At 37.0% G+C, this 26247-nt stretch overlaps 1 protein-coding gene across 1 annotated transcript in view; it reads left to right on the forward strand.

The window, feature by feature from the left end:
• The first annotated feature begins 3336 nt into the window (after positions 1-3336).
• UGGT2 (UDP-glucose glycoprotein glucosyltransferase 2) overlaps positions 3337-26247 on the forward strand; it is a 172103-nt gene continuing 149192 nt past the window's right edge. Inside the window, exons 1-5 of the mRNA XM_061170577.1 lie at positions 3337-3570; positions 10536-10618; positions 14921-15051; positions 15523-15635; positions 25275-25449. Of these exons, the coding sequence (XP_061026560.1) occupies positions 3419-3570; positions 10536-10618; positions 14921-15051; positions 15523-15635; positions 25275-25449 (654 nt within the window). The 5' untranslated portion in view covers positions 3337-3418. The remainder of the gene's footprint in view (positions 3571-10535; positions 10619-14920; positions 15052-15522; positions 15636-25274; positions 25450-26247) is intronic.

Consider the following 26247-nt stretch of genomic DNA (forward strand, 5'->3'; position numbering starts at 1 on the left):
CTTTTATCATAGTATGTTGTTATAATTGTTCTATTTTATTATTAGTTATTGCTGTCAATCTCTGTTTCTAATTTATCATAGGTGTGTGTGTATAGGAAAAAAAATAGTATAGACAGGGTACTATCTATGGTTTCAGGCATTCACTGGGGGTCTTGGAACATATCCCCCAAGGATAAGGGGAAATTGGTGTGTTTAAGATACTCAAATTAAAAAATGAGAATAGGGTCTTTCTTAATAAGGGATATCTGGAAGACCTAGGGGTGATAATTTTTAAAAGCAATTGCAGCTGTGAGAATTTATTTAGGTGGAGAAAATTAAAGTTTTATTCTACTTCATGATAATTTGGCAGTAACAGTAACCACTATTTTCATTAAATAGTCTATGCTGTGCCTAAAAATAATTCAAGATGATTTATTCTATTAAACACAACATTCTTATTATAAAGCATTCATTAATCACTTCTTCCACATACAGTGAAAACTGCTATCCTCATCAATTTCCATTCATATTATCCCGATGTGAATAACTTTGAATAACATTTTGCTAAGAAATATTAAAGTACAATTGTATCCCTGAACTACATTCAGTTCACAGCCAATCTGTGCCAAAGGATTATGGATAATAGAGGTTGGAATACTTGGTTGCTCCACTAACTTGAGTGACTTCTACTGAGTCACTTAATTTTTGCATTTTAGTTTTTCTATCTGTCCTTAGAAATGACATATAGAAGAGACCTGAATGTTGGTTCACAGCCTCAGGAGTTCCCCAGGTGAAATTAGAATCTGGCCCCCATATACAGACGGCAAAGAGAGACCAGAGAATTAGGAAGATTACTCCAGATTGGCAGGTGGCAGTTTTCATCAGCAAGGGAAACTTACACACGAGGCTTGTTATAGGGGCCTACAAGAATAATAGAGCTCTGCACCCACCCGCCAGAATCTTAAAAGTTCATATAGAGGCCTTAATGGGGTTCAGGCATGTATACAGTCCAGATGGTCTCAATAACATTATTCTCTCAGGCTGCTTCCTTGAAGTGGTTCCTAGTGCAGAAGCCGTGAGTGAAATGTACATTCCAAGGAGGGAGTAAGGAGTCTCTGATGGCCCAGGATCTGCTCAAGGGTCAGCCTGTGGTCATGTCCTCTCTGTGACCTCTTCCAACACTTAAATATCATTCAGTCCTACTCTTTCTTTTGTTCTGCAGTAGAGGATTATGCCCAGGCATGACCAGTCTGAGGAATATTTCAAACCCATTTAAATTTCTAGGAAAATACTATATAAGCTAAAATGTATAATAATTATGTAAACAAATAGCCCTGCATTCGATTAATTTCATTATATTTAAAAGAGAAATGTATTCCTCACTATTCTGAACTCAAATGTACTGGAATGTATAATAATATATGTTTTAGTAGTGTCCTTTAATAGTGTATTTCATGTGACTTTTTAAATGGCAAATCAACCCATCAGATATGCTGACATTTAAGACATTCACTGCCAATAGTTTATTTCCTTCATCCCACAATCTCAGTCAAAAATTCAGTCCAAAAATAAGTGGAAATGAGGAGTTAATTAAAGTAAATACCTGTGAAGGATTCATAATGTGTTCTTTCTTATGCTCTATGGATAGACATGAAGCTCCTGACTCATCTGCCTTAGATTGCTGCCTACCAATCCATAAAACAAGGGCTCTTCAATATTTATTGAGCCTCAGTAACATGTACTGTGCTAGGTACTGCAAGGGATGCTAAAAATGAATAAGGCATGAGCCCTCAGGGAATATATCATCTCTAGTAGAAGAGTAAATAAGCACTGTGTTCAAATTCTAAAGTGAGAATTATAAGTGGTATAGACAGTTAAAATCAAGAGCTTATGGGAATTTAAAGGACGGATAGATCATACCAAGTGGAGCAATCAGGAAATGAAGGCTAACCTCAGGAAATGAGACCTGAGGAGAATTTCCAGAGCAAGGTCTTCCAAGAAAAGGTATATACTTACTAAGCAAATGAGGGGAAAAGAAAAAGTGTAGTGGTCACGTTTCAGCAACTTGGAGAGACCCAGAGTTCCTATAGAGCAAGGGAGTAACGGGGGAAAAAAGGAATAGATCAGTGCATCCCCTAAACTAGTTTCCCCGGCTGCTGCATCTCTTTACCATATATTTTAATATTTACAATAAATTTCCTCTCTTCTGAATAGAAAAAGAATCATTCCTGACTAGCAGCCAGAATCTTGAGGCTTCACCACTGCCCAGTTAAATAAAACTGAGTATTTTGAGTTGATGAGTCATATGTACTGGAAAACCAGTTAACTCTGTTCCAAGGTTTTGTTTTTGAACCTGATGAGTTTTCGGGTCAGACAGTCCTTGGTTGAAATCGAGACTCAATCACAGCTGTGTCATTTTGGCTGATAATGACAAAAACAACTATCTACGCAAACAATTTTCTACGCATTTTCACCTGTAATCTTCTAAAACAGCTCTTCTCAAAACTTTAACGAGCACAGAAATCACGTGGGGTGCCTGTTAAACTAGGGGCTTGGAGTCAATAGGGCTGGGGTGGGGCTTGAGATTCTGCATTTCTAATAAGCTCACCGGTGATGCTGACGCTTCTGGTCTGTGGACCACTTTTGAGGACAAAGGCTAAAAGCATAGTTCCCAGCCAGCAGTATCAGCATCACCTGGGAACGTGATGGCTGTGAAATGCAAATTATCAGCCCCCACACCAAACCTACTTAATCAGAAACACCGGGATGAGGCCCAGCATCCTGGGTTTTAACAAGCCCTCCGGGTGATGTCACTGGTTTTCGCATACTCGAAGCACCTGGGGGGAAGGGCGGGCTAAATACTATTGATGCCTGAATCTCACCCCCAGATATTCCCCTGTAATTGGTGCGTGGTGTGGTCTCGGCATAGGGCTTTTTAAAAGATCTACCAGGTGACTCGAATATGCAATAAAATTTGAGAATTCCACGAGGTAGGTATTTGACCTTGATAGGCCTTATTTTCCGCCTGTGCAATGTGGCTAATAACCACGCTGGTTCGTGCCTTCGCTTCCAGATGTCGCCATCTCCAGCCAGCCTTAGTCGGCCAAAATCCCACTTCAGCCTCCTGGCCGCGTGCCCCAGAGGCTCTGTCCGAGAACCGGAGGTCCCAGTTGTGGACCCGCCGGAGCATCAGCCACGCTCCGCATTCCGGCGCCGCCCGCACCTACGTGGCTCAGGGCTCAGTCCTCGGCGGCTCACGGGACGGCGCCAGAGCGCTCGGCGCATGCGCTCGGCCCAAGCCAGGCCCCGGTCCGAGTAACGGACTCGGGCTCCCTCCACCGGAAGTGGGCGGCCGCGCTGCGGGAGGAGGCGGCGGTAGCTTAGTGGCTGCGGGCTGTGGGCGCCGGGTCCGAAAGGATCGCGCTTCCTCCTCCGCGCAATGGCGAAGGCTGGCGATGTGGTGCGGCTGCTCCTGGGCTCCACCGCGCTCTGGCTCTCGCTGCTCGGCGCGCGGACCGCCTCCGCGTCCAAGGCGGTGACTGCCAACTTGGCCGCGAAGTGGCCGGAGACCCCGCTGCTGCTGGAGGCCAGGTGAGTGCGGGCCGGACCGTCTGCCGAGCCCGCGCGGAGGGAGGGCCCGGCGGGGCCGGGACGCACCGGGCGTCCGGGACCCCGACGGCGCCTGGGACGCCGTCTCTTAGCCCGCCGGCAGCCAGCTTCTTGAACCGCCGCTGGTGCTTTGACCCTCAGAGCATCACCTCCTCCGCTGCTACCCTGTGCGTCGCACTCACTTGCAATTCCTTTCCCCGCCTTCGTACTTTGCCTCACCCACGGGTTTTAAAACTTTGTTTAATTCGTTTGGATTTTCTTAGCTTTTACGAAAGAGGAAAGGAAGAATGGGAGGTAGACTGTGGCGTTTAATGCAAGCTCTTCAATTGATGTAGGCAGTCCTTTTTAGGAACCGGTATTTGAAGCACCTGGTTTCAAGATGATAACATTATTCGGTCAGCTCCTAGGCTTCCTGTGGAGAAGACAGCTTCCCAAAGCCATTACTTCTTTCTGAATCTCATTCACTGGGGTTAGTGCATAAGGTTTCATTTATTGTGGAGAAACAAAACTTGGAGCTATTGAACTTTGCTCTTAGTATTCCAGTAGTTAAACAAAATTTGAAAGTTTTTTCCTGTTTTAACCGGCATGAAGGTTTAATGCCGGTTGCATTTGTAGTTCACCAAAGCAACAGCTTTTGGTTCTAAAAAGAGTCTTCGTCACCCCACGTGACATTACATATGTAAGATATTGATACTAAAACAGATTTTTAAATTGAGCTATAATTGATGTAGCATATTAGTTTCAGGTGTACAACATAATGATCTGATGTATTCACATGTTGTGAAATTATCACCACATAAGTCCAGTTAACATCTGTCACCACACGTAGTTAACAAGTTTCTTTTCTTGTGATGAGAACTTTTAAGATCTCTCTTGGCAGCTTTACAATATACAGTACAGTAGTAAAACTATAGTCATCATGCTGTACATTACATCCCCATGACCTATTGATTTTGTAGCAGAACATTTGTACTGTTTGACCACCTTCACCCATTTCACCTGCCTTCCTGCTTCTGGCACCCAATCTGTTCTCGTATATGAGCTCATTTGTTTATTGTTGTCGTGTTTGTTTTAAGATTTCATAGGGTATTTGTTCTGTCTGTTATTTCACTGAGCAAAATGCCCTCAGGTCCGTCCACGTTCTCACAAATAGCAGGATTTCCTTTCTTACGGCTGAATGATATTCGTGTGTGTGTACCACATTTTCTGTATTCATTCATCATTCAGTGGATTCTTCGGTTGTTTCCATATCTTGGCCATTGTAAATAATGCTGCACTGAGCATAGGAGTGCTTACATTTTTTCCAGTTATAGTGTTTTCACTTCCTTTGCATAAATACCCAGAAGTGGAATTGCTGGATCATGTGATGGTTGTTTTTAAAAAATCTTGACGAACCTCCATACTATTTTCCATAGTGGCTCCACCAGTTTATATTCCCCACAACAGTGCAGAAGGGTTCCTTTTTCTCCACATCCTCTTCAACACTTGTTATCTCTTGTCTTTTTGATAATAGCCATTATTCTAACAGGTGTGAGGCGATATCTCACTGTAGTTTTGATTTGCATTTTTCTGATGTTTAGTGATGTTGAGCACCTTTTCATGTACCTGTTGGCATTTGTATGTCTTCTTTAGAAAAATGTCTATTCAAATTCTGTCCAGTTTTTAATTGGATTGTTTGGTGTTTTTTTTTTTCCTATTGAGTTGTATGAGTTCTTTGCATATTTTGATTATTAACCCCTTATCAGATATATAATGTTCAGATATTTTCTCCCATTCAATAGTTGCTTTTTCATCTTGTTAATGATTTCCTTTGCTGTGCAGAGGCTTTTTAGTTTGATATAGTCCCACTTGTTTATTTTTGCATTTGTTGCCTTTGTTTTTGGTGTGAAATACAAAAAAATCATCACCAAGACTGATGTCAAGGAGCTACTGCCTATGTTTTCTTCTAGGAGTTTTATGGTTTCAGGTCTTATGTTCAAGTCTTTAATCTATTTTGAGTTACTTTTTGTGTATGGTGTAAGATAGTGGTCTAGTTTCATTCTTTTGCACACGGCTATCTGGTTTTCCCAACACCATTTATTGAAGAGACTGTCCTTTCCCTGTTGTATATTCTTGGCTCCTTCATCATAAATTTCCCCATTGTATATTCTTGGCTCCTTCATCATAAATTAGTTGACCATATATGCGTGGATTTGTTTCTGGGCTCTCTATTCTGTCCCATTGATCTATGTGTGCCAGTACCATACTGTTTTCATTGTATAGCTTTGTAATATAGTTTGAAGTCAAGGAGCATGATGCCTCTAGCTTTTCTAAAGATTATTTTGAATTTTGGGGGTCTTTGTGGTTCCATACAAATTTTAGGATTGTTTGTTCTATATCTGTGAAAAATGGCATTGGAATTTTGATAGGGGTTGTGTTGACTCTGGATATTGCTTTGCATTGTATGGAGACTTTAACAGTATTCTTCCAATCCATGGACATAGAACATCTTTCCATTTATTTGTGTTATCTTCATTTATTTGTGTTGTCTTCAATTTCTTTCATCATTGTCTTATAGTTTTCAGTGTACAGGTCTTTCACTGCCTTGGTTAAATTTATTCTAGGTATTTTTTGATGCAGTTGTAAACAGGATTGTTTTTTAAATTTCTCTTTCTGGTAGTTCATTATTAGTGTATAGAAACCCAACAGGTTTTTGTATACTGATTTTTGTATCCGGTAACTTTACTGAATTCATATATTCTCACGGTTTTTTTTCGTGGAGTCTTTAGGGTTTTCTATGTATAATGTCATGTCATCTGTAAATAGTGACAGTTTGGTTTCTTCCTTTCTTATTTGGATGCCTTTAATTTCTTTTTCTTGCCTAATTGCTCTGGCTAGGACTTCAAGTACTAAACTGGATAAAAGTGGTGAGAGTGGGCATCCTTGTCTTTTTCCTGATCTTGTGCCTGACTATGATTTTAGCTGTGGGCTTGTTGTATATGACCTTTATTATGTTGAGGTACATTCCGTTTATACCCACTTTAAGTTTTTACTCTTAATGGATGTTGAAATTTTTCAAATGCTTTTTTTTTGCATCTATTGAGCTGATCATATGATTTTTATCCTTAATTTGTTAATGTGGTGTTTCACATTTATTGATTTGTGGGTGTTGAACCATCCTTGCATCCCTGGAATAACTTGATTATGGTGTATGATCCTTTTAATGTATTATTGTATTCAGTTTGTTAATATTTTGTTGAGGATTTTTGCATTTATTTTCATCAGGAATATTGACCTGTAATTTTCTTGTGGTGTCCTTTTCTGGTTTTGGTATCAGGATGATGTTGGTCTTGTAAAATGAGTTTGGGAGTGTTCCTTCCTCTTCTCTTTTTGGAAGAGTGTGAGGATTGGTATTAATTCTACTTTAAATGTTTGGTAGAATTCATCAATGAAGCTGTCTGGTTCTGGACTTTTATTTGTTGGGAAGCTTTTGATTACTGACTCAATCTCCTTATTAGTAATAAATCTGTTTGGATTTTTCTGTTTCATGGGTCAGTCTTGATAGTTTGTATATTTCTAGGAGTTTATTCATTTCTTCTAGGCTGCCCAATTTGTTGGTGTATAATTGTTCATAGTAGTCTCTTATGATCCATTGTACTTCTGTGGTATCAGATGTAATAAAACAGTTTTTATTAAATAAAGTATTCTAGTTTAAAATATGTCCCCTTCCTCTACCTTTTCCCCAGTTTCTCCCATAGCTTGCATGGATCTGATCTCATACTCAGTTCCAAATCAGTCTAACTTCTCCCAGTATTAGGCTGATAGTTGCAATGTTTCAATTTCTGCTTGCCTCAGGAGTCTTAGAACGGGAACTCCCGTAGGATGCTCATTAAGGCCCTTCACAATCTAGCCACACTCTGATGTACCAACCCCATTACTTGTAGTGGGTTGAATGGTGGCTCCCAAAAAGATATGTCCATATCCTAACCCCTGGAACCTGTGAATGTTACCTTATTTGGAAAAAGGATCTTTGCTGATGTAATTAAGTTAAGGGTCTTGAGACAAGATTGTTATGGATCTGGATGTGTGCTAAATCCAATTTCCTTATAAGATACAGAAGAGGAGAAGACACATACAAGGAGGAGGAGGAGGACGTATGAATAGAGACAGAGATTGGATTGGTGTAGCCACAAGCCAAGGAACACCTTAAGCCTCCTGAAGCTGGAAGAGGCAAGGAAAGGTTCTCCCCTAGAGCCCTTGGAGGGAGTGTAACCCTACCAATACCTTGATTTTGGACTTTTCCAGAACTGTGAGACAGTAAGTTTCTGTTGCTTTAAGTCACCAAATTTTTGATAATTTATTACAGCAGCAATAGGAAACTAATTTGATTTTGTACCTTGAAGTGGGGATACTGCTGTAACAAATACCTAAAAATGTAGAAATACCTGTTGAATCTGGCAGGAGCTGGAAGAGTTTAGAGAAACGTGGTAGAAAAAGCCTAGATTGCCTTGAGGAGACTGTTGGCATAAATATGGACATTAAAGGTGATTCTGTTAAGGACTTAGAAGAAAGCGTGGAGCATGATAGAAAAAAGCTTCTGTCATCTTAGAGAATACTTACATGATTATGAATAAAATGTTGGTAGAAATATGAACATTAAAGGCACTTTTGGCAAGGGCTTAGAAGGAACTGAGGGATGTGTTATTGGAAATAAAGAAAGATGACCCTTGTTATATAGGCAGAAATCTGGCTGAATTGGATTCTACAGTTGTGTGAAAAACAGAACATGTAAGCGATGAACTTGGATAGTTAAGAGGATTTCCAAGCAAAGTGTTAAAGGATTTCCAAGCAAAGTATCATCTGGTTTCTCCTTGTTGCTGTAAAATGCAAGAGGAAAGAGAGAAATTGAAAAAGGAACTGTTAAGGAAAAAGGAAGCAGCCTTTGGTAATTTGGGAGGCTCTCAGCCTATCCAGATTGCAAAGGATGCTAAAATTAGGAAACTCAGTGTTGGGAATGCATGCTCTGTAAAGAAGGCCAAATGTGTGGCTGGATATCTTTTGTTGTATAGATTAGGTGTGTGACTTGTGGATCCACTCAGCTCTCTCAGCAGATGCCAGGAATAAAGAGGGGCTTATCCAGGAGAAGGATCTGGGGAGGATCCTTGTGTAATGGCATGACCCTGGTGAGATACGTAGAACTCCAAGGGTTTTGATTGTTGCATCAATAGAAACACTGCCTGCTTGGATCAAAAGGGACAGAGACAGGATGAAATGAGAGAAGCCTGCCAGACTTCCAAAATTCTATAGGCAGGAAGTTGGCTGATAGAACTACATGGCTGCAAATGTGTGCTACACTTCAAGAAAAAGGGAGAATGACACTGAGGGCAAAGCCATGGCAGGCAGCACAGAGGGTGGAGCAATAAGCCATGGAGAGTTATGCTCAAGTCTTAAAAACCTAACAGAATCTTCTGCTGCAATTTGAACTTGCTTGGGATTGATGACTCCTTTACTTTCTACTTTCTCCCTTTTGGAATTGGAATGTCTATCTTTGGGATTTGGAACACCTATCTCACCATTGCATTTTGGAAGCATATAATTTTTTAGTTCTACAGGTCCACGTATGGAGAAGAAGTTTGCCTCTGGATGGATCATACAGGGCCTCACTCATACATAGTTTAGATAATTCACACGATGAGATTTGAGACATCTGATGATATTTACTCATATGTATAAATTCTGCCATATGGAAGAAGTCTTTTACCTGTGATTGCACAATAAATGAGCATGTCAGTAGTTGTTTGGTCAAGTCAATTAGGGAATAAGTGTTGCGCTCTACTTTTCTAAAGGTTTTGTACCATCCCTGTCCTTTTCAGGTCACATCCTATTTAGTGTTCCCCATAGTTTCCTCTGCTTTTAGCCTTTTTGTTTGTTTGTTTGTTTGTTTGTTTTAATGCCATTGAGTTGGACACCATTAATAGCAAGAGTTGCTTTGAAGTTGCTTATTCCTTTAAATTCCTGTGTCTGTCATGTTTATGTTGATGAATTAATCAGTTTTTCTCACCTCCTTTTCCCCCTTTAGTGACCATCTCAGACTCACAAGAATTTATCACTCTGCATGTGTCTGGATGTCCTCAATACTTCCCATTTATATTAAGCATTAGTTTAGGTTTACTGAGGCTAAAAAGAAAGATAAGGTGGGCAATAACAAAGAGTCTGTACTGTCTGTTTGGTGGTTGTGTCTCTTCTGGTTTAAATAGTTAAATCTACTTGTTTTAGTTGTCTTGCACTTTGTTTCGTACAGGACTGAATAATCTTTCACTTATTTCATTATTTCCAAAAGGCTTTATATTGCTTTGGCTATTTTTTTTATTACTTATACTCTGTGGATAAATGGAAGTTTCTTTGGGCTTCAAGACCAAAGACCTAATGCAATACACCAATTTTCTGTTAATTTTTTGATTAAGATATTTTCTGTTTTAAATAATAAAAATATTGTCTACACAAATACGTAGCTAAATGAAAATAATTGATAATATGACTTTTAAAAAATGTTTATAAAACCAGGTTTTGGTTGTGAAAAATAAGCAGTCTATTTTTTAACTTTTTACTTTTATATAACACTCTCTTTATTGCCGTTAAATTATACTTCTCAGTGACATTTCACATGGAGACACAAAATAAATTATCCATTTTTTAGCTGTAGCTAATAAAGAGGAAAAGCCAAAAGTAATTTCTCATGTAGTCTTTTCCAGTCATGATTATATGCTTGTAGTTAAGAATGATACCTCAGGTAAGAATCATCGATTTGTTCTCTTTTTGCATTATAGTAAATGGAAATCAGTGACTTTTATTTAAGGAGGTTTTTGTTTTTACCAGAAGTTGTAATTTGGCTCTAAAATATAGTTTATAGTATTGAAACCATTTTTTATTTCCATCGATTAACTGATTACTTTTATTTTTTTTAATAGTGAATTTATGGCAGAAGAAAGTAATGAAAAATTTTGGCAGTTTTTGGAAACTGTACAAGAATTAGCAATTTATAAACAAACAGGTAGGTGATGTACATATTTCAACTTTCAAGATATGTATCAATATTTATGTGCCTATATTAGATATGTTTATTGTTTTTAATGGTAAAGTTTAAGTGTAAATGCTTAATTGGGTTAGTAAGTCTGAGTATTAAATTTGAAAAAATGTTTTAATGGAAACTATTCCAAGCATCCATTTCCAAAAATATAAGGCTCTAATACTTTGTTATTAAAAAAACTCATATGATTAGCAGTGTTTGGATATTTCATTATAATCAAGCAGAAATAGAAATTGTTGAATTATGGTTTTCTTTTTACCTAGATTTCTTTGAAATATCAGTATTAGTTTTGCATCTAGTAATACTGAAATTTTTTTGCCAGAATACATTTACTCCTGAACTCTTAGAGAGATTTTTAATACTTGCTCTTATCGAGTTAGGTAACCTGTGTGCTTTCATTTCATTATTTAGAAAATGGACTTAGTTATTCCTACTTTTTTAAATATATATGAGAGTATATATCTATGTATACATACATATATTTTTAGAATGAACTAATGTTTATTAATGTGTTTCTTAAGGAAGATCAGATGCTGAAATTAGGTTTTCATGGCAGAGGCTAAAAGGTTAATTACTAATTATTATAAAGAAAGGTTAAAGAAAAAGGTTAGTTTCCTATCTCTACAGAGAATAGGATAAATGATATTAACATGGAATCTCTCAAGAGGGGATTCTTTAGCCTTTTAACTTAGAGAAAACTTCTTACTACGGTGATTAAATAGTTGATGATTTTATTCCTGAGTGTAAATGTAAGATGAACAATGGTTTTGAATGTTTTAAGTGTTCATTTACTAGAGCCTGTTTGGCTTAAGTGGCTTTGAAGTTCAACAGTTTTATGATTTTATGAGATAGGTTTAAGATAAAGGGAGCAGACATGCCTTTAATGATATTTTAAACTGAAATATTTCCAAAAACAAGTAATTTGCTCTTTCAAAAAACTTTTATTAAAAAGCTTCATTATTCATTAATCATTATTTGAGTCACGAGAGACAGTATGCACTGCTTTAGATACTGAGAATACAAAGATGAATAAATGTGATCTGTGTTCTCCAGACCTTATAATATGATGGAGACAGCAGAACAGCTACACGTATTATTAGGTGATCAGAACTTTAATAGGGAGGGATAGGTATAACACGGAAGTGCGTTAAGAGGCACCCGTCAGTATTTCAGAGAGAGCAGGACAGCCTTTCCAGTGGTGAATGCTGGAGTTGAGTTTTGGATGATAGGATTTAACGAGGTCGTAGGGAAAGGAGACGAGCAGAAGAGACCACAGGAATAGACTATGTGGAGAAACTGTGACCACTTAGGAGTCTATTTGTAAAGCAATGGGTGATTGTTGTTCGTTGGTTTTGTATTTGTCCTGGTAATTTTAGTTTTGGTATTTGAGGTAAAAATAAGCTAGATTAATATGTCAGGTTTTCATGAGAGTTAAAAAATCCAACACCAGATTTCCTGGCTCTCACCTAAAATCCTGAGTGTACCTTTCCCAAATCTGTTGTTCTCAGTACATGCTTTATGGCCTTATTTGGTGCCATTTTCTATTGGAGAAGCAATCTTGAAAATTACTCTTATAAAGTTTGAACCCTTTAAGTTGCTCAAATTTGTCAGCATATTTTATACCTAAATAAGACAGCATGTCTGGACAAACTGGTGGCAGGTCATCAACAAGTTGGAATATAAGCTCAGGAGTACCTAAACTCTACTTTAAGCATAGGAGATGTATGTGTTTCAGGGTTGAACCTAAAATGAATTGTATTAAATAAGAATTGCTAACACAAAACTATAATTCTGTTGAACTTGTTCATAATGGTGAGAGCCAAATGCATATTGCTGCCTCATTGCTGACCTTGTTAGGTGTAGGAAGAAATGGTATATATGAGGAATTAAATATGTCACAAGCTATCAGATTTTACTGAATTTGTTTTCAAGACATTATCCTAGACGAAACATTTAAAATCCTTAGTTACTTGTAATTTTCTAGGTTGTTGAATCTCCATGAGACCCTGTAAATACTCTCCACTGAAAAATAATTTCAGTGATCTACTTGCCTAAAAAAATTGTAAAAGTTGAACATTAACTCTTTGAATTCAGGTGCTAGTTTCCTGCCATTTCGTGAGGACAGTTTACATTATGTGCCAGCATATTCAGACCTTTTAAACATTGAATTGCCTGTTTTTAAATCATTTTGTATGGGTCTGCCACAGAGTTATATATTTATTGATGTCTCAAGATTCAAGTGGCATGATATTAGCTAACCTTTGTAGTTTTGTGTGGTGAATCAGAAATATCAAGCAAGGTTTATCTGACTCCAGAGCCCCTATTTATTTCCCCTTCTCCATGTTCTCAGCATATAAAAATCTCATTCTCAAAGTCCTTCAAGATTTTAATGGTTTCTACACAAGTAGAGTTGCTCGTATATTTTAATGGAAAGATTTTTAGAAAATGCTATGACATTTCTAACTCAGTTACTTACAATTGAGAACCAGGTTTGGGGTAGGAAGATTGCCATCTGGACGTGTCACATTTGAAATGCTTGTGGAATATCCAAGTGAGGATATCCAGTAAGCTGATGTAAGTGAGAGATTTAGGTTAAAAAAAAAAAAATCTAAGCTAAAAGGTAGAATTTGGGAGTTATCAACATCAAGAAGGTAATTGCAGTTATAGGGAGAAGAGATAGAATGAGAAGAAAATAAAGAACACCAGTATTTAAGAGATAACCAGAGGAAGAACATGCAATAGAGACTAGGGAGGACCAGTGGAGGTGGGTGAAAACCTAGAAAGTGTGATGTCATGAAAGCCAGGGGAATATGAAGTGCTAAGTGATAGACATTATCAAATACTAAAGAAGAACCAAGTAATATAAATACTAAGCTTTTAACAAAAGAAAAATTAGTGGTGACTTTGAGAACACTTTTACTGGTATAGTAATAAAAACTACAGTAGGTTGAGGAAGTAGAGGTAAGTATTGTTAAGTCTTTCAAGATTGACTATGAAGCAAATAAGGTGAATCAGTACCTGACTCATCATGTACTGCTGCCGCTCTTTTTTTTTTTTTTAAAGATGAGAGTGATTTATGTATATTAAATGCCAATAGGTAAAAAATCAAGTGAAAGGTGAAAGAAATTGAAAAGGCAAAATCATTGTCAGCAGGTTAGTTGGTAAGCATGGATTTAGTTATTTTTAAACATTAGCTAAAATAGTCCAATGCATCCATGATTATCTTGCAAGTTAAGCCTAAAAATACATAGGTTTACTTTCTGTAACCCCTGAATCCTATATCCATTACTACATTAGAGACAGCCTTAATAGTGACCTTGACAAATTTTGATGTCTGTGGTCAGGCACTACTCACATTTGTTTTTGTTGACCCTCTTCTCTGTTTTCCTGTAAAACCAATGTCCTTTTGACTGATGTAGTCTTTTTTTTTGTTATATTATTACATTAACTTTGACTGTTTTGTTGACCCTATAGCTATTATGTCTTTTTTAAGATCCATTTTTAAGATAACATCTCTTCTCTAATTGCTTTCGTGTTGCTTTTACTATTGAAGGCAAGTCTTGCCTTACTTTTTGATTCTTGGGGGGAAACTCACCATAACTTCCTGAGAAAACCACCTATAGTTTGTTAAAGTAGAAGTGAATGAGCACACCTACTCTCGTATGATGACTCTTTGAAATTACTGGATTAGGAAAGTATTATTGGCCTAGAATGAAGAGGTCTATTCACTTCTTAAATATTAATTCCAGAAATGTATTAGATGCCTGTTTTGTGTGCCAAGAGTAGAAAGGTATAATTGAAAGGCTAGAAAAGATTCTTGCCTTAACAGTTTATAGCTTAATGGGAAGGATGGCATTAAACAAATAATTATACAAATAATTTTTAATTACTGTTTGAGAATTGATCTAGAGATGGTATAGAGTCCTTTGCTATTCTTAGTCTCCTCTTAAATTGTAAGTAGGGCCTATATCTTATCTATGCATTATAACTCTACAACCTTGGAGTGAATTGGTCTGATATGTTGGCATCTTCCAAATAGATTTTAATGGCAAGATTATTTTCATCTCGACTTGTATTGATTGCCTGGACTTCACTGGAAGATAAAAATGAATAATAAACTGGAGATCTTGATTTTCCCTTTTGCTCTAACATCTTCTATTCCAAACTTAAAATATGACATCAATTTAATTAGCTATACAGTGAGAGATGTGCCAATGTGTTGAATATAAAATACTAACATCCTTTTCTTTTGAATTCTTTTTGTAGAATCAGATTATTCTTACTACAACTTAATCCTGAGGAAAGCTGGACAGTTTTTAGACAATTTACATATCAATCTCTTAAAGTTTGCTTTCTCTATAAGGGCATACTCTCCAACTATTCAGATGTTTCAACAGGTATGTAAAAATACCCAAACTGTATTTGACAAAGAAGCATGCTAGCAATGTACATACATCTATTTTAATGTGAATATCTTTAGCTAAAAATCTCCAAACTTGTAATACCTGGTTCCATAGCCTATCATCGATTATATTTTCACTGTTACCATTGATTATAATATAATTGAGTATTTTAGGTAATTTTGTAGTTATTTGGGATAAGGCAATTACGAAGACTAATCACCAATGAAGTGAACTGTAGTGACAATTTTAATTTAATGGGATGTTTTCAACAATTTCAAAGCATGTTTTCCTACTATACAGTTGATTTTGTTAAAATGTTTGATTCTGTCTATGTATTTTTACTTTAATTAGAGCAATAACTTAATAGTAGTTGGTAAGCTGTTTTAATCAAAGTAATGTGTAAGTTTTAAAAATGATATTGTAATTATCAACTACTGTAGCTAAGTGTAATCTTTGAAATCTTAGATTGCAGCTGAAGAGCCTCCACCAGATGGCTGTGATGCATTTGTGGTTATCCATGAGAAACACACGTGTAAAGTTAGTGAGATTAAAAAGCTGCTGAAGAAGGCTACTTCAAGGTAAATTAATGATCGGCTATAGTGAAAGAAGTGGTTTATAAAAAGAGATGAAATAGAAACTTCTTATAATAAAAAGTTTTAATATTCCAAGACATTGTATATTAAAGAATGTGCTCTCAATATATCTAAGTCCTCCTCTAAAGTATATAAGTACTTTCAATATTCTGTCTTGATTAGCTTTTGATTTTAGAATACCAAAATACTACAAAATATATGAGAGATATATTTTATGTAACGTAAGTTGTTTTTTCAAATACAGGCAGACCTCAAAGATATTGTGGGTTCACTTCCAGACCACCTCAATAAAGTGAATACTGCAATAATTCACACGATATTTTTGGTATCCCAGTGCATATAAAAGTTATGTCTACACTATACAGCAGTCTGTTGAGTGCCCAATAGCATTATGTCTAAAAAAATGTATACCTTAATTTTAAAATACTTTATTGCTAAAAACTGCTAACCATCATCTGAGCCTTCAGTGAGCCTTAATCTTTTTGCTGGTGGAGAGTGTGAAATATTGCAAGAATTACAAAAATGTGACACAGAGACAGGAAGTGAGCAAATGCTGTTGGAAAAATGGTGACCATAGACTTGCTTGACACCATTGCCAAAAATCTTCAATGTGTTAAAAATGAAATATCTGTGAAGCACAATAAAGCAAAGCACAATAAAATGAGGTATGCCTGTAAACATACAAAGCTGTGGATTTATCTAAGCTATATCTCTTTAAATATAAACTGAATGTATACCTTGGGAATAAAAAATTAATAACAAAAACAGTAGTATAGAATTGCTTTTTTATAATGCATTATTCAAAACCTTTTTCTTCTTCCAAGTATTTAATACAAATGAATATGAGAAGTAGGAAGGAGATTATTAATTTAGTAGTGAGTTTTACAGGGTAATGCCTGCCAGTATATGTTTTACTGCCTGATTGTTTATACTTTAAGAAGTATTAAAGTTGTTTCTCTAATTTTGAAAGAGTTCTTTATATATTAAACAGTAACTTCTTTTATTTGTTGGAAACTTTTTCTAATATTTATTTATATGTATATTAATTTTGATATAGAGAAGCTTTTATTTTTATGTAGCCAAATTTTTCCGTTATGTATGTATGTTTTTGTTTTTTTAAATTTATTTATTTATTTTTGGCTGTGTTGGGTCTTCGTTTCTGTGTGAGGGCTTTCTCTAGTTGCGGCAAGCGGGGGCACTCTTCATCGCAGTGCGCGGGCCTCTCACTGTCGCGGCCTCTCCTCTCCCGTTGCGGAGCATAGGCTCCAGATGCGCAGGCTCAGTAGTTGTGGCTCACGGGCTTAGTTGCTCCGCGGCATGTGGGATCTTCCCAGACCAGGGCTCGAACCCGTGTCCCCGGCATTGGCAGGCAGATTCTTAACCACTGCGCCACCAGGGAAGCCCTGTATGTATGTTTTTATACTTATACAGTTTTTCCCAAACCTGAGTGAGAGATTTTACTAATATTTCCCAGTAGCTTTCTTAAAGTTTTTGTTTTACCTTAAACTTTTAAACTATCTATAATTTATTTTCTTAGGAAGGCAAGGATCCAGTCAGATCTTTTTCCCCTCAGGTAGCTAGTCATTTATTATATTCATTATATTTATATTATGGTCTATTTTATAACTTTTTTCTATACTGTTATGTTTCTTGTAACAGTGCCATGTTGTTAGTATTTATTGCTTTATAATTTATTCCTATATCTCACAGGACAGTTTCCTCTTTGCTGCTTTTTTTTCCTCCAGAATTTCTTAGCTCTTTGCGCTTGTTGATGCTTTCAAACTAACATTAGAGTCCTTTTTCTCCTACCAAATTGCCTCCTGAAAAAACCTTGGTTGGGTTTTAATTAGAATTATATCAAACCTATTAGTTAATTTTAAAAGAATTTAAATGTTTGTTATGTCGAATCTCTCAGCAGATAACATAGTACGTTTTCTGTTCATTCCTTCTTTTAAAACTTTAAAGTTTTATAATTTACTGTGTTTTTAAAATCAGAAGTAACTGTTTTGTTTTATCAGTTGTTTTTCATCTATTAAGATTAATTCAAAGTTTTTCTCTTTGGACGTACTGTGTATTATGGTAATATATTTTAAACTATTACACCTTTTCATTTCTAGGGAGAACTATTTGTTAATGGTGTGGGATTATCTTAATTTTTGTTGAAGTAAGATTGCTTATATCTTTATTGAGATTCATTTTTCTACTTTAGTGAGATTAGCTATTATTTAAACTATTTATGCCATTTTTTAATGTTATTCTAGCTTCATATAGTGAATTAGGCAACCATGTTATTCTGTAAGAATTGGTGTAGCATAGCAATTACCTGTTCCTCTAAAGCATTAATAGACTATGAAATTGTCAGCCCTAATGCGTTTTTCTTTTCCTAGTGCATTTTTTAAAGTTAGCTTTGGTAACTTTATTTTTGAATTTTTAATTTTATTTTTATTTATTTATTTATTTTTGGTTGCATTGGGTGTTCGTTGCTGTGCACAGGCTTTCTGTAGTTGCGGCGAGCAGGGGCTACTCTTTGTTGCGGTGTGGTGGCTTCTCTTGTTGCGGAGCACGGGCTCTAGGCACGCAGGCTTCAGTAGTTGTGGCACGTGGGCTCAGTAGTTGTGGCTTGCAGGCTCTAGAGCACAGGCTCAGTAGTTGTGGCACACGGGCTTAGTTGCTCCGCGGCATTTGTGATCTTCCCGGGCCAGGAATCGAACCCGCTTCCCCTGTGTTGGCAGGTGGATTCTTAACCACTGCGCCAACAGGGAAGTCTGGTAACTTTTAGAGTTTACTATTGTTACTGTTTTCTGACATCTGATGTCTGATGTTATAATTTTCTTAGAGAAACTAATATTAAAGTTAAATATTTAATACTTAGATATTTAATCTAAAATTAAGATTAAAAAAAGGTTAACATCAAGCTGTTTGGGAGAGCAGCCTGCCATGGACGCTGTGAGTCCTTGCATGTTCTCGCCTGGTCTGACCAGTACAAAATGCAAGACCTGAACTGCTCTGTACCTGAACCATTTCTCAGCGTTGTGTTTGTAGTGAGCAACCTTGAGGAACTAGGTAACGTTTCCTTCTGGAAAGAAGAACGAACTTGTTTACTGCTTGTTATAAAGCTGTGGTTCCCCAAGTACAGTGATCCTCAGCTGCAACGTACACCCACTGTGTAGTATCCATTTAGCTCCATATTTTGTCCCTCAGCCCGCCTTGTGGAACTTGGGGAGCAAGTATGATGCTCATGCGGCTTGCTATGCTTTGAGCAATAAAGTCCTTTCTCTTTGACCCAGGAGTCTCAGGTCTTCTGCCAGAATCCATGAAATGACAAAAGCCTAACCTATTACTTTGTAAGTAGGCTAAAGCCAAGCCTTAGACCTTTTATAGTTCTTGACAGTTTTAGAAACAAGAGTGGGATGTTGACAGACACATGGCTTTCTGAAAGAGGAAGGACAAAGGCCCCCTGGGTTGGGGAGACAAAAGCTCTACACTTGGATTTCTTTCCTCCTGCTCCGCTCTCTTTCCCCTGCCGTTCTGCACTCCCCGTGCTCCTGGCTGGATGATAGCAGTCTTCTGATAACTGCTACTGTAGCCCCTCACACAGGATTTTTGATCTTTGTTCCTACAGGAAAAGGCACCTAAACTCAATCGGTGGGCTTTGGAAGGTGCTCATGATGGGAAAGGGAATGAAAATGATCTCTCGACCAATTCATTGTACTTTTATTTTTATTGTTTTGGCTCCCACATCTAAATCTATAACTGGTATTGATATTGTATGTGTATATACTTTGAATGCTGTGAATGCTCATGAAGTCTAAAGCGAGATACTCTCATTGGGAGACTACATATATACTATCTACTCCCAGGTGGTCCAGCAGATTCAACATAGAATCCCAGGAGGAGAAGGGGGAAATCACAACTTTAGTTACAGACTGAATGGCTGCTTGAATGCCCAGAGAGGCAGTTTCCAAGTACAATGACGCCACCTGCCTGACTCAGCCATCAAGTACACCCGTTTTTAAAAAGAGAAACTTAAAATTGCTGAGCTTTAGTTGAAACTGAACACCTGACTCAGGCAGTCTTGTGACTCTACTACCTGATGTTTACATTTTGGCACAGGTCAACTAGGATTCAATGACTAACAGGGTAGTAGGGAGTCAGCAAGTCTCTCTGGTCAAGTGGAAATAGTATATTCAAGAGTTACTTAAACCTTGTGTGATCTTAGGGTTACATGATGAAGTGGCAGCAGTTCCCCTTTGGGACAAACCCAATGCCCCATTCCATTACCTGAAGTAAAATCTCTGACTCAGTGGGGCCCTCAATTCGCAATTGTTTCCTTTAATGCCTGGATCAAGTTACTGATACACTCAGCTAAGTTACAGTCTGGTGGTGACTTAGGGCTGCTGTTGCAGTTCATCCAGGCTACAGCTGTGAAAAACCAAAAGCAGATGTGGTCAGTCCATTCAGTGGGCAGAATTCGAGGTAGTCCTCTTATCCTTGACGAATCCCTGACTCCTTAATGAAACTCGCTACATTTATACTGACCCCTGGGCTGTTGCCAGTGGCCTACCTATCTGGTCTGACACTTGAAGACTACCAGATTAGAGGCACCACTCTGGGGCTGTGCACTGTGAGAATAAACCGCACCTGCCCATCTGACAGTCTGGGTTACTTCTGTAGATACACACAGTCCACACCCATTATCCAATGAGTCTGAGTGGAGTCGAGCTGCACGTCAAGACTGCAGCATCCAAATTGCTGCCGTTGCTACCTGGCTCCACCATTGCGTGGAAGATGCACCATTATAGACAGGAGCACAATAAAGGACTACATGCTTCCGATATAAGATCTACCACAGCATACCTGACTGTGACTTCTGCCCAGAGATGGTTTCTTTGTCTTGTGGTAAAGGCGTCCGCATTGCCCTGGGCCAGCACCTGCTTCTGGCAAACTGACTATGTCAGATGTTTGACCCTGCTCTTGGTGCTACCTTTGGTGCCTCATCCCTGTTGAGACTTCTTTACGTTATGGTTTTGCTACTTAAGTCCAATCAGCCAACTCTGGCCGCACCACTGTAGCCCTTGAATCTAAACTATTATTTTTCTGGCTTTCCAGATCATCTATAGTCTGACAGCTATGCACCTTATTTCACAGAGGCCACCAACACTAGATCAGTAGTGAAAAGTATTCACTGAACATTCCGCATTCTCTACCACCCACAGGCATCTGGTTTCTGAGCATACTAGAATGGCCTCCTCAAAAATTAATTCGAAAGGTTTTGACTCTACCTCTCTCACCCTCTGATCCATAGACTTTAGTAAGGCCGTTTGATCTCTGGATGTGACCATGCTCGGAAAGGTTCCATCTCTTGGCCACCTCCTGTGAACTGGTTAGGATGAAAGAGGTAGGAGGTTGTATGGATTTGTTCAGGATTCTACCGTGACCATTGCTGGGTGTCGTGTATCTTTCCTTCGGTCAACAGCAGCCTCAGATCATCCTGGTTGGTATGGCCTCCATGTGGTAGCCCAGCCAGAAGGGGCTTGAAGAATTCAAACTTTAATTTTGGTCTAGCCCCCTGGATTGTTTTGTTGGAAAGATGTGGTCCTAGATCATGAAGATAACCAGTTGGTTGAGTCCACTGCTTACCAAGTCTTTCTACAGTGACCACACGGGCCTAGCTGGGGGCCTATAATGGGTCTTCTTAAGTTTCTTAAAAATGCTCTTGTCTCACTTGAACCTGATTCTTCCAGATGAAAAGTGTGGGTATAAATAGAGGATGATTCGAAAATAGGTAAAATTGTAGGTATTGGGATGGGACACATTGATTTCATGGCTACTGAGGTGGAACTGCAAGTCTAGCGCCTGACCTTAGGCTCTGAAGGTGTGGGAAGGGGAAAAATTGTTTTCTTTGATCCTGGATCCAGCACAGCAGCCTGTCAGAATAGCCATACAGTCTGCCTGAGTCGGCCAGCAGCTGTGGCTGACAGTCTGACCTGCTGTGGGGTTTGTCATTCCTCTCCATGCTTTGTGAACATGGCCGGTCCTGGGCCTGACTTGTGCCTGACTCCCATCAGTGGCAGCTCCTAAGCGTGGATTCCTCCCTCCCCCAAATTCATGTATAAACATGTGGGCTGGACAGCCTTCTTTTAATCTTAATGATACAAATGTATATATACACTTCCATCTCCTGAGCAGCCTGGGGTTAGGCCTCATATGGTGGTTGATGCTGCAGCTACTAGGTGCAAGTTTAACAGTTTTGGAACTGGAGTGACACGTGCCATTTTGGGATTAAATGTTTGTATTTCTAGAAAGCAGGCACAGAATGTTTCCATTGGAGATAGAGGTTGCTTTCTTATTATTGGGGGGCACTCTGCCATAGCCCCGAATGTCTTTCTGGGTATGGTAAGACTGTGAGGACTTGAATGGTCTGTGCCCAGGCCATTTCTCAGGGTTGTGTGCGGCAAGTGACTTTGAGGGATGAGTTAATGTCTGCCTCTGGGACAAACAGCAGGTTGTTTACTGCTTCTTATAGAACGATGGGCTCCCCACACTCAGTGTTTCTTAGCTGTGGTGCGTACAGCTAAGCATTCTTGTGTAGCATTCTTGCGGGTCCATTTCCACCCTAATGGAATGCGGGGGCCACCGGGAGCTTTTGCAAACATGCTAAATAATGCTCATGCTGCTTATGTGCCGGGAGTAGTAAAGTTCTTTGTTTTTGACCTAAGAGTTTGTCTTCTGCCAGGATCCATGAAACAACAAAAGGCAAACTTATTAGCTTGTAAGCGGGGTAAAATCAATTCCCTAACCTGACAGAAACTAAATGTGTATACATAGATATATATATAGTGTCTTTTATATGTATATATACACACACACACACACAGTTGTTATATATGTGGTATATGTGTGTATGTGTATGTATATGTGTATATGTATGTTTACAGTGTTAATCTTTTTTTTTTTCTTTTTTGTGAACCTTAGGCACATAATCCTTGGTTTATGTCACACTATCAACATTGGTCCATGGTGGTTGTTTTTTCTCATTTAAGCAAATAATGTATTTACATACACACACACACATACACACACACACAGTAATAGGAACATTTTAATTTTTTCCCTCTCTGTAGATGTTTCTCATTCCTAAGTTTTCTTCAGTTTTCATTTTCTTTCAGTTTTTCCAGATTAGATTTATATTTTTTAAAGAAATAACTGATACACTTATTCTACTTTTTTTTTGTTCTAATGTATTACCATTTGCATTCATATTATTTCTTATTTTGCCTTTGGTTGAGTTAGGAACTTTTTTTTTTCTTTTTTTTTAATCATAACACATTTAGGGCATCAAAGTTATCTTTCTTTACTATATGGTATTCTTGTCCCAATTTCCTAAAAAACTCCTTTTATTTCCTTGTTGGGGGCAGGGGAGGAGAGAAAGTTATACTCATTTAGGACGGTGACGATTGCTGTCACTTTCTCCCAAATAAATAAATGACATTTTAGTGTAATATCTGTCAAGTTTGGGGCAGATTCAGACCATGGATCTTTGAACCATGGAACAGGAAGTAGAGAGAAAAAGAATTACACTGTCTTTCTTTTTGGCTAGTACATTGTTGTATTTCAAGTGGTAAGGTGTATTATGTTTTAAGTAGGAAGACATCAGTTATGATTCTAAGTTAAATGGCGCAGATTTTATAATTACTGGGTTTTACTCCCAAATTATAGTATAAAGTTATTATTAGTTTTCAGCTCCATTAAGAGTTTTCATTTTTTTCTGTGTCTTTGAAAATATCATTGGAGATTCTGGGAAATGTAGCACTAAGGTCTGCTCTCCAAATGCCACTTCAGATCTGTGTTACCCTCCTTGTTTTGTCCAAAATGGAAAGCTGCATTTTTAAAAAAATTTTTATTGGAGTATAGTTGATTTACAAAAGCTGCATTTTAAAAGTTAAAAAAATTATATGTGGCCATTATTAAAAAGATTCAAATACTTCAGAAAAAATACGAAGTAGAAAGGGAAAATGACCCATAATTCTGTTAAGTTTGGTACATTTTTTTCTTTTTAAATACATATATTCACATGCAGATATATTCTTCTTTTTAAAAATCTACATGGGATTGTACTATAAAGGATGTCTTAGAACCGTCCCCCACTGAATTATACATCCCTACATGTCTTGAATATAAATAAATATAAATATAGGTCTATGCTTTGTCATTGTGGAGCAGGACCCATTTATATAGTATTGTATTTTCCACCTGACGCATAGTAGATGCTCAGATATTTATCAAATGAATGATACTGTGATTAAATGAACAAGTACATTTAATTATCCCACCCCTTGTGATAGATATAAGGTATTTTACATTTTTCCTCTATTATAAACAATATCTAGTTGAACGTCCATGTACATATATTTTTTATGTACATGTATCTTTATACTGTTATCTTGATATTATCTTAGATAAATTTCTAGAACTAGAATCACAAGGTAAATAAGTGTATGCATTTAAAATTGGTACATATTTCAAAATTTTTCTTCAGAAAGCTGGTTATGTTTCATACTCCATTTCTAACATGATAATTTGTATGATTTCCCTATATAATCTTAGTCAATTCAAGAAATGTAATTTTCTATTTTTAAATGTAATCTAGTCGATTTTTAAAAGCTGTTTTCCCTCTTCCGGAGTAACTCTCCATACATGTAGTATAATTTTTTATTACCTATGATATATCCATGTGATTCCTGAATTAATTAAAAAAGCAGACTTTGAAAGGTATGTGTTTTAGGGTATAAGAAGGCACTCACCATTACAGACTCATGAACAAATGTTATATTAGCCTTTACCTTTGTCTCTGGAAAATCTATTTCATTTCTTCTAATTTTTTTCTTTTATATTCAACCTCAAGATTTATATAATAGCATTAGCAGCCTTTCCAATTACCAACATTTGAAAACATTTATCTTTAATACTAATATTAATTTCATTGTGAAGATAGAATTTACTAATATGTATAAAGAATCTTGCATAGTGCCTGGAAAATAAGATGTCAAAGTCTGTTTATGATGGTAGGGCCAGACCATAGGACTGCTCTGTTTGTTTGATTATCCTTCGGGATTTAATGAGTTGTTATTCATATTAAGAACTGATAATCTTTGCATGACATAGTACCTTTATTTTGTTTTTTAAAGATTTGAAGCCCATTTTCAGGGAATGTGAGCTATAATGAAAGGTTATATTCTTCTAATTGAAGAAAATATAAATTTTATTTCATCGAAAAATATGTTGCCATTTATATTTTATTTTTAAAGATAGCGAACATTGATTGAAAATAAAATATTTTTAATATTCAGTGTTGGGCTAAGCAAATTTATTTTTTGTCTTTTCTGTCATTTAGAAGTTCTGTGCACAAAGTCACCACAGGAAATCTAAATTCTTTTTCTGTGATTTTATGTATGTGTCTGTGTGTATATATATATATATATATATATATATACACAGACACACACACAAATGCATATACATACATTCCTCTAAGTTTGATAAGTAGAAATTATAAAGTTTCATGATATGTTTCTCATATGCTCTGTACTTTCAGTTCTTGTTTGTGTTTTGTTTTCATTTTAGGCCCAGACCTTATCTGTTTAAAGGAGACCACAAATTTCCTACAAACAAAGAGAACTTACCAGTGATTATCCTCTATGCAGAAATGGGTACCAGAGCATTTCGTAGATTTCACACAGTTTTGTCTGAAAAAGCTCAAAATGGGGAAATTCTTTATGTTCTTCGGCATTATGTTCAGGTACATGTTTGTTTTGTCCAAGATTATTTTGGCTATAAAAAATACATTTTATAATAATTTCTTTACTAGATTTTACATGATAATTTCCCCTAGAATAGTTATTTAAAGATTTTTTTAAATTAACACAACTATCACATGTGAATTTTATGTGGAAAAATATATTGAGATTCTGTGTCTTTTCTGGAAGTATCATGTTTATATTTCTTTCCTTTATAATATATTTGGAATAATAGATTTAAGACTTGGATAAAAAACAAAACCGTACAACAATAGCATGCGTAATATTTGCTAGGATTCATAAACATAGTTATTTTTAATGAAAATGTATTATGATGAGGAAGTCTAATTTACTTGGTATACTGATAGTATATATTAGTTCAAAGTGCTAAGCGTGGTATGCGAATGCTCTCAAACCTATTTGTTTGAAAGGCTGATTACTTTCTTATTCAAGTTTCAGATCAAATGTGTTGTGTTATCCCCCAGTCTCCCGAGCTCTCATTGCAGTCACACTCTATCACATTATTCTGTTTTAATGACTTCGTGGCACTTATTACTGTGCTATCTCTAATTTTATTTCTTTAACACCTCCACACACACACACACACACACACACACACACACAACCAAACTCTCACCATCACACATTAAAATATAATGGCCATTAGAGGAAGGACTTTGCTTTTTTACTTCTATATTCTGAACATGGAAAGAGTGTTTTAATTTGCATTTCCCAAAATATTCATGATGAATATTAATGTTTAAAGTAATAAAAGCATTACAGGTATACTTAATTGCCTA

The sequence above is a fragment of the Eubalaena glacialis genome, chromosome 16, assembly GCF_028564815.1.
Source record: "Eubalaena glacialis isolate mEubGla1 chromosome 16, mEubGla1.1.hap2.+ XY, whole genome shotgun sequence".
Lineage (NCBI taxonomy): Eukaryota > Metazoa > Chordata > Mammalia > Artiodactyla > Balaenidae > Eubalaena > Eubalaena glacialis.